Source organism: Panicum virgatum, chromosome 3K (genome assembly GCF_016808335.1).
Source record: "Panicum virgatum strain AP13 chromosome 3K, P.virgatum_v5, whole genome shotgun sequence".
Lineage (NCBI taxonomy): Eukaryota > Viridiplantae > Streptophyta > Magnoliopsida > Poales > Poaceae > Panicum > Panicum virgatum.
Window position 1 is genome coordinate 1,796,408 of NC_053138.1, and position 12,011 is coordinate 1,808,418.

Sequence of the window (12,011 nt, forward strand, 5' to 3'; positions counted from 1 at the left end):
CGGCCATCTAGATTCTTCGGAGGAATAAACTTTTAGACTTGGTGGAAATATGGAATCTGGGCCGTCAAATTGTGAGTGGACGGGCCAGATGCAGCTGACCGCAACCACGCGTTCCCTGAAGAAAAGCAGAGGCGGCGTCGCCCCGGTCCTCCTCTCTCGCCCCCCCCCCCCCCCCCCCCCCCCGAGCCGTCTGCCTTTGCCGTTCGACGCCTCCGCCGGAGTCAGGGAGCTAGGGTTCGAGGGTCATCGGAAGAGGAGCTGCGCCGTAGGAGCGCGAGGAGGCGAAGATGATCGAGGTGGTGCTGAACGACCGCCTGGGGAAGAAGGTGCGGGTCAAGTGCAACGAGGACGACACCATCGGCGACCTCAAGAAGCTGGTGGCGGCGCAGACGGGGACGCGCCCCGAGAAGATCCGCATCCAGAAGTGGTACAACATCTACAAGGACCACATCACCCTCAAGGACTACGAGATCCACGACGGCATGGGCCTCGAGCTCTACTACAACTAGCCGCCCTGTCTGACTACACACGCATGCCCCTGTTATCAGGTAGGATAACCCCTCTCGGATTCGAAGCCGTTTCTCTTCGATCCTGTGCGCGCGGGTTGGTTTTCCTTTGGCACGCTAGATCCTCGGTTGATCGCTGGGAGTAGCTTAGCCCACCGATTTTTTTCCTTCCAATTTTGGGTGCGCCATATTACCAAATTCACTTCGTTCTTCTGATTTTAGTCATCGCTGTCTGATTTGAAGGACTGATGTATCCAACTTCTTCTAGTTACCGTTTTCTCAATGCTGGCGTTTATGGCGTATGTATGGTGAATAACTGGACCCTGATTGATTATGGACACTGTAATTTACAGGGTTAGTTTTGGATAGCTTTAGTTGGAGTCTTGTAGCTGCTGGGATTTTTTTTAGATCAAGGAAAATCCGGCCTCGATCATTCACAAGTGAATGTCTATAGCTAAAGTAACAGGACTGCAGTACGCAGACTGCCAGCAAGAGCTGATCAAATGAAACAGAACAGGAGTTCGACCCATACAAAATGAATCCTAGATGGCTTAAGGTTCGATTCTAGTGCTGGGATATGTTTGGTGAATTACTGAATCCTGATTGATTATGGACACTCTAATTTACAGGGTTAGTTTTTGGGTAGGTTTAGTTGTTGTCTTGTAGAATCTTCAGAAATGCACATAAGTACAAGATTATGAGTTTCATACTGGGTACCTGTAATGGCAAATGTTTGGTGATTAAGAGCAAGTAAACTATTATGTCAAAATTGACCAGCGTGTTTGACAACTGTTTTGTGGCATATTGGCACATCCAATTTGAGTCTGGTCTCCATGCCCTGTTAAATTATTGATCCATGAAATCTATGGGGGGCTGAAGGCTCAGTTAACTAGATGCTGGCGAACAATATCCAATGCTTGGCTGTCCTTTAAACATTTAATCCTAGGGTTAGTTATTTCCTGGCAGCTACAAGATATTGGCAAATCACTTCTTCAGTCATGCTATACCTGTTTTGCTTATAATTATTGTTGGTGTCTTAATTTGTTCTTTTGTCATGCTTGTCATACATTTGTTGGTGTTTAGTTTACTGACGTTTTGTTATTAATTTCTTAGAAAAGTGATAGATGGTGCACTTTTTCATTGTTATCATACACAATAGATGTGTTTTGATATGACTAAACTGTTAACCAGCGTGACTAACGTTTGGCTATGTCATTACTCATTAGATTATCATAACCTGTTGAGCTGTAATCCAATTATCAGTTGCTGTTTTGGCAAAATTTTGTGAGCTAAAAATGAAATATAAGGTTGATTGAACTAAAAATGAAATTATCAGTTGCTGTAATCCGATTATCAGTTGCTGTGTCCTGGTCTTTCTAACAGAAAAAATGTGGCTGCCATGGCTTGATTGTCTGTACTTGACCTCCTCGATCACAATTGACTGTAGCTACTTTTTCATCGAGCAATGCAGTATATTGTGCACTGTGGGCATGATCAACAGACCTGAACATTTTAGATTACTGGCGAGTTGGTTTATAGTTGGTTTATGCTTGAATTTGAGGAGGCTGCCATGAACCTGTAGATTTCCCTGATTTAACATCCGGGAATATCCTTGTGCACCTTTTTTCTGGAATAATTCAGTTTGGCATTTCTGTTTATATGATTTCTTTGGCATATTCCTTCTCCCCACTAATCATTGTTCAATTCCCATGCATGCAGGTTGATCTGAATTCTGAAGTCATGGGTGCAATTCCAGTCGTCTTAAGCTCACTCGTACTGGAGTATAAGCTATCTCAGTGAGTTATGTCAGACATGGTTGTGCCAAACTATGAATGACTATTGACAGCGTCGCATATATTGTTGTGTGATCAACCTGCAAACCTGGTGTGCTGCTACTCGTAACTGGTGCTATAAATAAGATTGTGCTTAACCTTGGTTGCAGTAATCGCCATCTTATTTCGTGCAATCATGTATCTTCTATTCTGCTTGTTCTTGTGCTTCATTCAACGTGCATTCGTCTGCGAAAGCGTCTTGCACGTTTGAGATTTCCGGCACAGAAGAATGGGACCACGATGTTCTTGGTGATCAGATTATATATTTATTTATTTACTAATTAAACCCCACACATCGAAGTCCAAAAACCCACAGATCCAAGCGAGGGAAAGGGGAAATTTAAAATTTTGCCATCCTTGCCAATGGCGCTGGTCCAGTTGTCATCGTTATATCGGCTTTAACATATTTGCCACCGCTACAGTAACAAGAGCTTTATTTTTGCCATTTTGGCCCTCGTGGCGCACCATGTTGGCATGCCAGCGTGGACTGGGCACGGGAAAAGACCACCGTGCCCCTGCCCTCCCCTACATTCACTTGTGGACGGGCCCGGGCCGTCAGTCCCCATCCCGCCACCTCCCCCCTTTCCCTGATGCGGGATCCCCTCGCGCGCGCACCAAATCCAGGTGCTATCGTGCTATCACGCGGCGGCGACGGCGACTCTGGGCGACGGTGACGACGGGAGCTCCTGGTGGTTGGAAGAAGAGGGATTTGCAGGTAATCCACGGCCCAGTGCTGGCAGGAAGGTTAGTGTCCCCTCCCATTCCCCTTTCCTGCGCCTGCAGAATGTCAATTTGGTGAGTTAGGGTTAGGGTTGCAGTAGTAATTGTGGGGGATTTGGCTTTGGTGGGCTGATATCGTCCGTGTGGTGTCCCCAATATAGGCGGGTGATGTAGAACGCACTCGATCTAGAGTTGTGACCATGGAACCTGACAGTTGCCCCCCTTGGTATGTTCTTGGCGCAATACGTTTAGACTAGACAATTTTCTAACTCTGCAATGTTTACATTCGTGCCAGGATTCTTCCTGGCAATGCGTTTAGAGTAGTTCTTCACGTTGGTTCGTACACGGCGGATCTGGTAGAGATGGTTGCTTAGGAGCATGAATTATGGCTTGATAGGAGCACTGGGTACAATTTATCTCAGTTCTATGAGGATGTTGGTACAAAAAAAATCTGGGGTCCTTCGCAGACATTGGCACTATGGGTTTTGGACACAGATACTGGGTCAGAATGGAGAATCAGAAAGGATGAGCAATGGCAGGTAATGATGCAGGAAAAATGGGATGAAAGGGTGGCACATATTACTGTGGAGGTAGTAACCAAACAGGGATATGAGGTAAATGCTTCATCAGGTCCATCTAAGGGTGACAATACAGTTAATACTTCTGGGTCTGGTGTCACCAATGTGAATGGTTCTTCTTCTGAACCAAATGCAGAAGGTGTTGGTGATACCTGCACCTCTCCATCACAGCCTCCACCACAGCCACTTGAGGAGATAGCTCCAATAGATTGGTCTTTACTGACCATAATTACTAAAGAGGAGGATAAGAATGGTGATGTAAATGCCATAGCTGATGAGGAAGTGGTGTATGAGGCAATGGGATTCAGAGATGCTGATGAGAGGGGTGGGGAAGGTGGTACAGAAGAAATTCCAATTCCTGTCGTGGACAGTGACCTTCAGAGAGCTATGGATGAAGCTGCTATTCCTATTGATGACAAAGATCCTACTGAGCCTGTGTATGACTAGGATATGGACAATCCTGATATGTCAGTAGGTACACATTATCTGTGTATGTCTGACTTGAGGTTGGCAGTTAGACACCATGCTATTATGAATGAATTTGAGCTTGGCACAGAGAAATCAGACACAACCAGGTTTAGGGGATTCTGCAAGTGAGCAGGATGCCCATGGAAAATTAGAGCTAGGACTCAAGCTGATAAGAGTGTCAGGGTACTATTTTGAACTAACTATTAATCTTACAGTCCAGTTTGGATGTTTTGTTTGCCTTTATTCCTTGTAGCATGAGCATGTTTGTAACAGATGTTTTTTTTTTCAGATTCAAATTAACACAGGTGTCCACAATTGTGCTTCCAGAAGTAGGGTTTTAGGCGGGATGGCTTCAACTGCTTGGGTAGCAGAGAGGGCAATACCACTGCTAAAGAGGAAACCTGATCTGGGTGCTGCTGCTGTGAGGGATGAGCTTGAAGACAAGTACAGGATTAAAATCAATTACCAAACTGCCTAGAATGGTAGGCAAAGAGCATGTGACAAACTCTTTGGTAAAAAAAACTCTGGTAAGTGGGCTGACTCTTATGATTGGTTGTACAGATTCAAGGCTGAGGTAGAGATGAGAGCACCAGACAGTGTTGTAGAAATAGATACAGTCACAGTTGATGGCAAAGTGCATTTCACTAGATTCTTTTGTGCCCTAAAGGCTAGCATAGATGGATTCTTATTTGGATGTAGGCCATATATTAGTATTGATTCCACACATTTGAATGGACAGATGCCTACAGCTCAAGCATTAGATGGGCACAACTGGATGTTCCCTTTAACTTTTGGTTTGTTTGATGAAGTAACCAAAGAGAACTGGATATGGTTCATGAAAATGTTAGCTAAGGCATTAGGTCAAGTTCCAAGGTTAGCTATTTGCACTGATGCATGCAAAGGCCTTGGAGGAGCAGTGAAGCAGGTGTTTCCCTGGGCAGAGCAGCGAGAGTGCATGAGGCATCTCATGAATAACATGAAGAAGTACTACACTGGAGAGGTATATGGTAAGAACATGTGGCCTGTAGTTAGGGCATACTCTCCACATAGGTTTAAGTACTTTTTTGACAAGGTTTTGGCAGCAAGTGCTTCTGTAAGCAGCTGGTTGCAGCAACATGACAACCTGCTATGGGCCAGAAGTAAATTCAGTGCAGATATCAAATGTGACTGCATTAACAATAATTTGGCAGAGTGTTGGAATGCTTGGGTGAAGGATCTGAAAGATCTACCTCCACATTGCCTTGTTGATGCAATAAGAGAAAATTTAGTGGTGTTCATTGTTTAAAAGTCGTCGCCTAGGCGTCGCCTAGGCGTCGCCTAGTCGTCCGGTCGCCCTCCAGGTACTGGGCGTCACGCTCGACTTACCAATCCGAGGTATGGCGTCCGACTTAGGTAGTTTGGCGTCGCCTAGGCGCTATATGGCGACTTTGGACGCCTCACGGGTAGAAGACGACGCCATATCGCAGCGCGGGAGGAGCGCGCGGGAAAGCGCGACCCGCGCGGGGAGGAGCGCGCGGGAACGCGCGACCCGCGCGGGGAGACGCACGCGCGGAAGGATGACCCACGCTGGGGAAGGGCGAGAGCTGAGATTCAGATAGGGAAAGAAGAGAAAAGGGAGAGAGGGCGGCGGCGCACCTGAAGGTTGGCGGCGGCGGACAGCCTCCGTCTAGCCTTTCCCTCCCCTTCTTCTCCGACTCCGGCGGATCTTCTGCCGGTCCTTTCCTTCCTCTTCTCCGCTTCCTCACCAGCAGCTTCCACCAAGGAGCCCAGGAATCCTCTCTTTGCTCTAGTCTCACGCGCTCGACACCCGCGCTCGCCGCCGCCGCTCTCACGCGCCTGGGCGCCGCTTCGCCCTCCCCCTCGGTCTCCGCTCTTGCCTCCCCGGCGCGCTCGCCGCCGACTCTGCCGCTCTCGCATCCCCCCTCCGCTCTGCAATAAGCTGGACCTCCTCAAGTCGCTGAACCTCCGGCCATCGAGCGCCACGAACAGCAGATCTGCCATTCACGTGGTCCTCCAGCGTCGGTGAGCCCTCAAATGAGTCCCCCTTCTCCCCCTCTCTCTTTTCCCCACCTCGCCATGCCCTCGGTCTGTCTGCTATGGACGCTAGGTCCTCAAGGTACCAAAAGGCCAAGTTCAGGCTTGAGTGCAGTCCATTCTAGCAGCTCAAACGATGGTGCTTTAGTCTGTACTCTCTGCCTCTGTTATTATATATTGTTGCTTTCTGCTTTGCTTTGTTTACTAATTGCGATGCCACTGCTTTGCTTTGTTTACAACTTGGTGCTATACTGCTATGCCCATTGCTCAACTATTTGTGCCCTGTAGGCCTGTACATTGTGTTTAGTTTATTGATTGATCCATGGTGCTATGCTAATTTCTTATTCAATTTACTCTGTGCTTTGTGCTTTGGCTGTCTAGTGCTCTGAACTATGTGCTCAACTGCTCATCTGATTAAGTGATTAGTTTAATCTGGCCAATTCTATCTTGTCTGCTAGCTTGATCTTTTAATATGCACTGTTGTCCTCAACATATTTTAATTATGTCTATGGTGGTTGGCTCTTTTCATGTACTATCTAGCAACAAAAAATGGCAACTCCAGCTGCCTCTGTCAACCCTGCATATGATCCCAAGACTGATCCAGCCAGGAAGCCCAAAAGGTCCAAGGACCCAGGCTGGAAGTATGGATATTGGGCAGACCTTGGTAACCGAGATGAGGTGACATGTACCCTATGTGGCACAATGGTTCATGGGGGCATAAAAAGGCTGAAGCAACATCTAGCAGGTGGCTTTGGAGATTCAAAAATATGCAGCGAAACTACTACAGAGATTAGGGTGGAGATGACAAATTACTTGGAAAAACACAAGAGGCAAAGGCCAATGTACCTAGATGATGAGGAAGAGCAGGTAGAGGAGAATGGAGAAGCAGATGTGGTCGTGGTAGAGGCAAGTGCACCTGTGAATGAAGTTGAATCCCAGGCCTCTAAAGTGATGCCAAGTTCAGGGACAGCAGCAAAGAAAAGGCGTGCAGCCTATTCATTCAAGGCTGTAGCAGTGAGCAAAGGCAAGGAAAAGCCAAAGGGAAACAAGACAATTCTTGAGATGTTAAGAAAATCACCTGAAGAAATAGTCGATGGAAGGCGTAAAGGGTCTTACCAGCCCCCAATTCAGTCCAGCACTAAGACCAAGGAGCAACATCATTATGTGGATATGCAATGGGCCCTGTTTTTCTATGAGTGTGGCATACCATTCAATGCAGCAGCATCAAGACAATTTCAGGTGGCAGTTGAGGCAACAGCACAGTTTGGTTCAGGGTACAAGCCTCCTTCTCCATATCAGTTTGGGGAACCGTTGCTTAAAGATGCAGTGAAGTTGACAAGTACCATGAGGGAGGACCATGAGAGAGCATGGAAGCATTTTGGCTGCACTCTCATGTCAGATGGATGGACTGATAGGAGGGGACGACATTTGATTAACTTCCTTGTCAATAGCCCAGAGGGGACTTTCTTCTTAGAGTCTGTCGATGCATCAAGCGAGGCCCACGATGCATATATGCTTGCTGATTTGTTGGAGAAAAGAATTGAGGAGATTGGAAAGGAAAAGGTCGTTCAAGTTATCACTGATAATGGAGCTAACTACAAGGCAGCGGGTAAGCATCTAATGGAGAGAATTCCTTCACTGTTTTGGAGCCCATGTGCTGCACATTGTCTGGATCTTATGCTAGAAGATATAGGAGGGTTGAAGGAATTTAAGAAGCCCATAGCACGTGCAAGGCGTGTAACAACTTTCATCTATAGACATGGGAGAATCCTTAGTGCAATGAGAGAAAAGACAGGTGGGTCTGATCTTGTGAGACCTGCAGCCACAAGGTTTGCCACAGCTTTCCTCACTTTAAAAAGTTTGCACAAGCATAGAGATTCTTTGAAATCTCTTTTTGTCAGTGAAGCATGGACTGGGAATAAATTGGCAAAAACTAAAGCTGGTGAGGATGTGCATGACATTGTGCTCTCTACTGAGTTTTGGAACAAGGTTGAGGACTGCCTTAGAGCTTCAGCCCCTCTTCTCATTGTTCTTAGGGTGGTTGATGGTGATGAGAAGCCTGCCATGCCAGAGGTTGCAGCATTAATGAATCAAGCAAAAGATAGGATCAAACAAAGCTTTGCTATCCCAACTAAGAAAACATTGCTCAAGAAAATCATAGATATTATTGAGAAGCGTTGGGTGAAGCAAATGGACCATCCTTTGTATGGGGCTGCATTGTATTTGAACCCAGGAAAATTACATCCCCTCATAAGAGATGATGATGATGCCACTGTTGGGCAGCTAAGAGGTTGCTTCCTTGAAGTTCTTGGAAGAATGGTGGAAGATAGAGATACCCAAGACAAGATTGATGCTCAGTCTTTGGACTATGAAGCCCTTAGAGGAGAAGCATTCTCAAATATAAGAGCTAAGCAAAACCTTGAGAAAATGAGTCCTCGTAAGTCATGTTTTTACATGTAATTTCAGCAGCTTGCATAATAGTAAATTTATTGCAGCAAGTCCATTTCATTCATAATTCCTAATATATGATTATATTTGGTCATGTAGTTGATTGGTGGGCCTCATATGGTGGTCGTGCTATTGACCTTCAAAGGTTTGCTAGGCGCATTGTTAGCCTATGTGCTTCATCATCCGGCTGTGAGAGAAACTGGAGCACGTTCGAGTTTGTGAGTACCATTTCCCCTGCTCAGTTTTTGTTTAGTTTCAGCATGTTAACCATTCTCTTTATGTCTTCCCCCCTTTTCAGATCCACACCAAAAAAAGAAATAGGTTACTGCATAAGAGGTTGAATGATATTGTCTACATTTCCTACAATCGAAAGATGAAGACTAGGTTTCAAATAAGGCGGGAGAAGAAAGGGAAAAGCTTTGACCCTTTAGTCATTGAAGAGTTCGATTGGGATAATGAGTGGGCTGACTCGTCATATGTACACCCTCAAGGTGCACGTGGGTGTGATGAAAATGACCTCACATGGGCTGCTGTTGATGAAGCTCTTGGTGCATCAAACTCACTTCGAGGACGCAATCTCCCAAGGAATGCAAGCAGGTGTGCAACAAATTCAAACCCAAGGTTGGATGAAGATGAATCAGGTTTAGGCAATGAAGAGGAAGAAGATGAAGACCCACATGATGATGCTTATGTGACAGATTCTGAGGATGCTCCTCCCGATGGTGGAGAAAGCATGGAAGGATTGCAAGCTGCAAATAACCATGATGAGTTTGATGATGGATATTGAGTTGGGGTTGTCTTTTGAGCTGGGGTTGGCTTTTGAGAGATGTTACTTATGCTGTATTTTTATGGACTGATGTATCTAAGTTATGCTACTTATGCTGCAAATTATCCCACTAGTATCTAAGTTTATGGACTGATGTATTGATGTTACTTATGCTGTATTTTTACCCATTATGCTACTTGTGAACTTGCCCATATACTACTATTGTGGATTGTGACCACATATTGCTAAATTTCTCTATTTTTTTAGCTTGGTGCTTGGGAGAATAAAAGAGATCACAAATCATCAGCAAGAACAAGGTACACTTGATCCATATTTACATAGCTAATTAATTGCATTATAACTTGTTTCTTACATTCATTATCACTCACAACATGTTGCAAGTACATGCTACATCAAGTAAGAGAAATTGGAAAGAAGAGAGCTGGAAAATTGGCACCAACAAGGTATGTTTCTGCTCTTTTCCTACATGCTAGGACATCTGTATGTCGTCGCCTCGCCGCGCACCTTAAGCGCCTAGTCGACTCAAAGGGCTGAGTCGCCGCGCTTCGCCTTACCGCCTTAAAAACATTGGTGGTGTTGTTTGAGAAAAGAAAGAGAATCTCAAGGGCTTTATCTCCTGGTATCCTACTTGCTGTTGTACACCAACTGAATGCAGCATCCAAGGGTCTGAAAAGCCTCAAGGTCACAAAAGGACACCCTGACCAATCTGAAGTTACTGAGATTTATAAGGATGAAGTGGTTAGGAGGCATGTGGTCTACCTGCCTCAGTTGGCATGCACTTATAGGGAGTGGCAAGTCATTGGCAAACCTTGTGCATATGCTCTAGCAGTTATCACAACTACAAGGCAGCCACAAATGGATAGGTTTGTCAGTGAATACTACTCAGTTCAGAGATTCCAGGCCGCCTACCAAGGAATAATCCCAAATATTGTTGATAGAAATCAGTGGCCTCAGGTTGACAAGGGATTCCATCTCTTTCCTACAATTGGCAAGAAGAGAGGTCCAGGTAGACACAGAAGAAGTTAAGGATCAAACCAGCAGCAGAGAGAACTGAAAAGGCCACCAGACAAGTTGCATGCAAAGGATGTGGGGAAAAGGATCATAGACAGGGCAGCTAGAGGTGTCACCTCACTGGAACTAAGAAAAGGTACCATCTTCAATACTTTGATTGAATTCTCTCTTTTTTTCATGTCTAACAATCAGTTTTTTTCCCTTGCTACTTGAAGAGAACCAAGAAGACTACTGTCAAGGCTGGGAGGAAGAAAGCAAAAACTGATGATATCCCTCCATCTGGAGAAGCCACCCCAAGGACAAGAGCAGCAGTAGCCAGGGAAGCTGCAATTAGGGCTGCACTCGAGGCAGAACAGGCTGAGGCAAAAGCCAGAGCTGCCATGAAGGCTGCAGAAGAAGCATCAAGGGCAGCCTTACTACTGCTGCCACCAGCAACACCTTCTGGCCAAACAACAAGGAGGTACAAAACTGAAACTTGTAACTGATCTATGTGTTTGAGAATCAAAACTGAAACTTTTGTATTCGCAGGAGGTTGTCCCTAGGTGCTGGGCCAAGCAGCCAAGAAGAGAGAGTCCCACAAGATCAACAAGTTGAACAGCTGCCTGTTGCACTGATGCATGATACATAAGCCACCATACACTGCAACAAAGACCAATCTACATCAATTTCGTTGCAATGTACATGAACACACTATTAAGCACAGCTAACAACAACATTAACAGGTTGAACTTTCACATGATATCCTCCATCTTTTCTTCCATCTTTGCAAGTCTCTTTGGCTCCTTTTCTCCCACCTCCACTTGCATGTCAGCATGGCCAGAGGTAGCATCTGCTGCACCTTCATCATCACAAGCAAGTTCTGCTAAAGTCCGAATTGTTACAATGCCAAGCTCCTTCAGCTTATTCAAATACTGCCTTTAAAATCTGTAGAAACCGCAAAGCTTAGGATACTAAAATGAAGAAAAATGCACTGCATTAACCCTAGCTGCGATTGGGGAACACAGTAAACATGAACAATTGAAGAGATAAGAGGATTCTCACCCCGTTCCGCGGACATTTAAAGTACACACGCATATGATTCTTCCCCTCCTTCATTGTGCGCCGCTCTATCACCCTAGCAAGGCCACATTCTGGGCATGGAATCAGTGGTAGCCCAGTCTCCACTCCAAGGGAAAATTCCTCCAGATCCCACCTAGAGCTTGACTCATGGGCCTCAGGCTGCATCTTGTACGCACCATTAGACATGGCGACAAACAGGGGGACTCGCCGCCGGGAGCGGTTGCTGGGAGGGAGGGGTCTGTAAGCACAAAAGAGGACGGGAAGGAACTGATGAATTGGCTACTGCGGTACCTGGGGCTGCCGTCGTCGCCGTACTACGTCGCCCAGAGTCGCTGTCGCCATCTCCCGTGGTCGCCGTCGCCCCGGATTTGGTGCGCACGTGTGAGGGAAAGGGGGGCGGGATGGGGACTGACGGCCCGGGTCCGTCCACTAGTGAATGTAGGGGAAGACAGGGGCACGATGGTCTTTTCCCGTGGCCAATCCACATTGGCATGCCGACGTGGTGCGCCACGAGGGTCAAAATGGTAAAAATAAAGCTTTTATTACTGTAGCAATGGCAAATATATTA

General features: G+C 46.1%; 2 protein-coding genes and 1 long non-coding RNA gene across 3 annotated transcripts; 2 read left to right on the plus strand and 1 right to left on the minus strand.

The window, feature by feature from the left end:
* Positions 1-163: 163 nt before the first annotated feature.
* Positions 164-2,462, plus strand: LOC120696683 (ubiquitin-like protein 5). Its single transcript, XM_039979659.1, has 2 exons — positions 164-548; positions 2,226-2,462. Exon 1 carries the CDS (start codon positions 288-290, stop codon positions 507-509), a length of 222 nt encoding a protein of 73 aa, XP_039835593.1. The 5' UTR covers positions 164-287; the 3' UTR covers positions 510-548; positions 2,226-2,462.
* Positions 2,463-6,039: 3,577 nt separating this feature from the next.
* LOC120696681 lies at positions 6,040-9,786 on the plus strand. Its single transcript, XM_039979658.1, has 3 exons — positions 6,040-8,575; positions 8,686-8,804; positions 8,885-9,786. The coding sequence occupies exons 1-3, from the start codon at positions 6,688-6,690 to the stop codon at positions 9,371-9,373; spliced, it is 2,496 nt and encodes an 831-aa protein (XP_039835592.1). The 5' UTR covers positions 6,040-6,687; the 3' UTR covers positions 9,374-9,786.
* Positions 9,787-10,877: 1,091 nt separating this feature from the next.
* Positions 10,878-11,844, minus strand: LOC120696684. Its single transcript, XR_005684269.1, has 3 exons — positions 11,735-11,844; positions 11,426-11,666; positions 10,878-11,308 (listed from the first exon to the last, which is right to left on the minus strand). It is a non-coding gene; the product is annotated as an uncharacterized LOC120696684 (long non-coding RNA).
* Between the last annotated feature and the right edge of the window lie 167 nt (positions 11,845-12,011).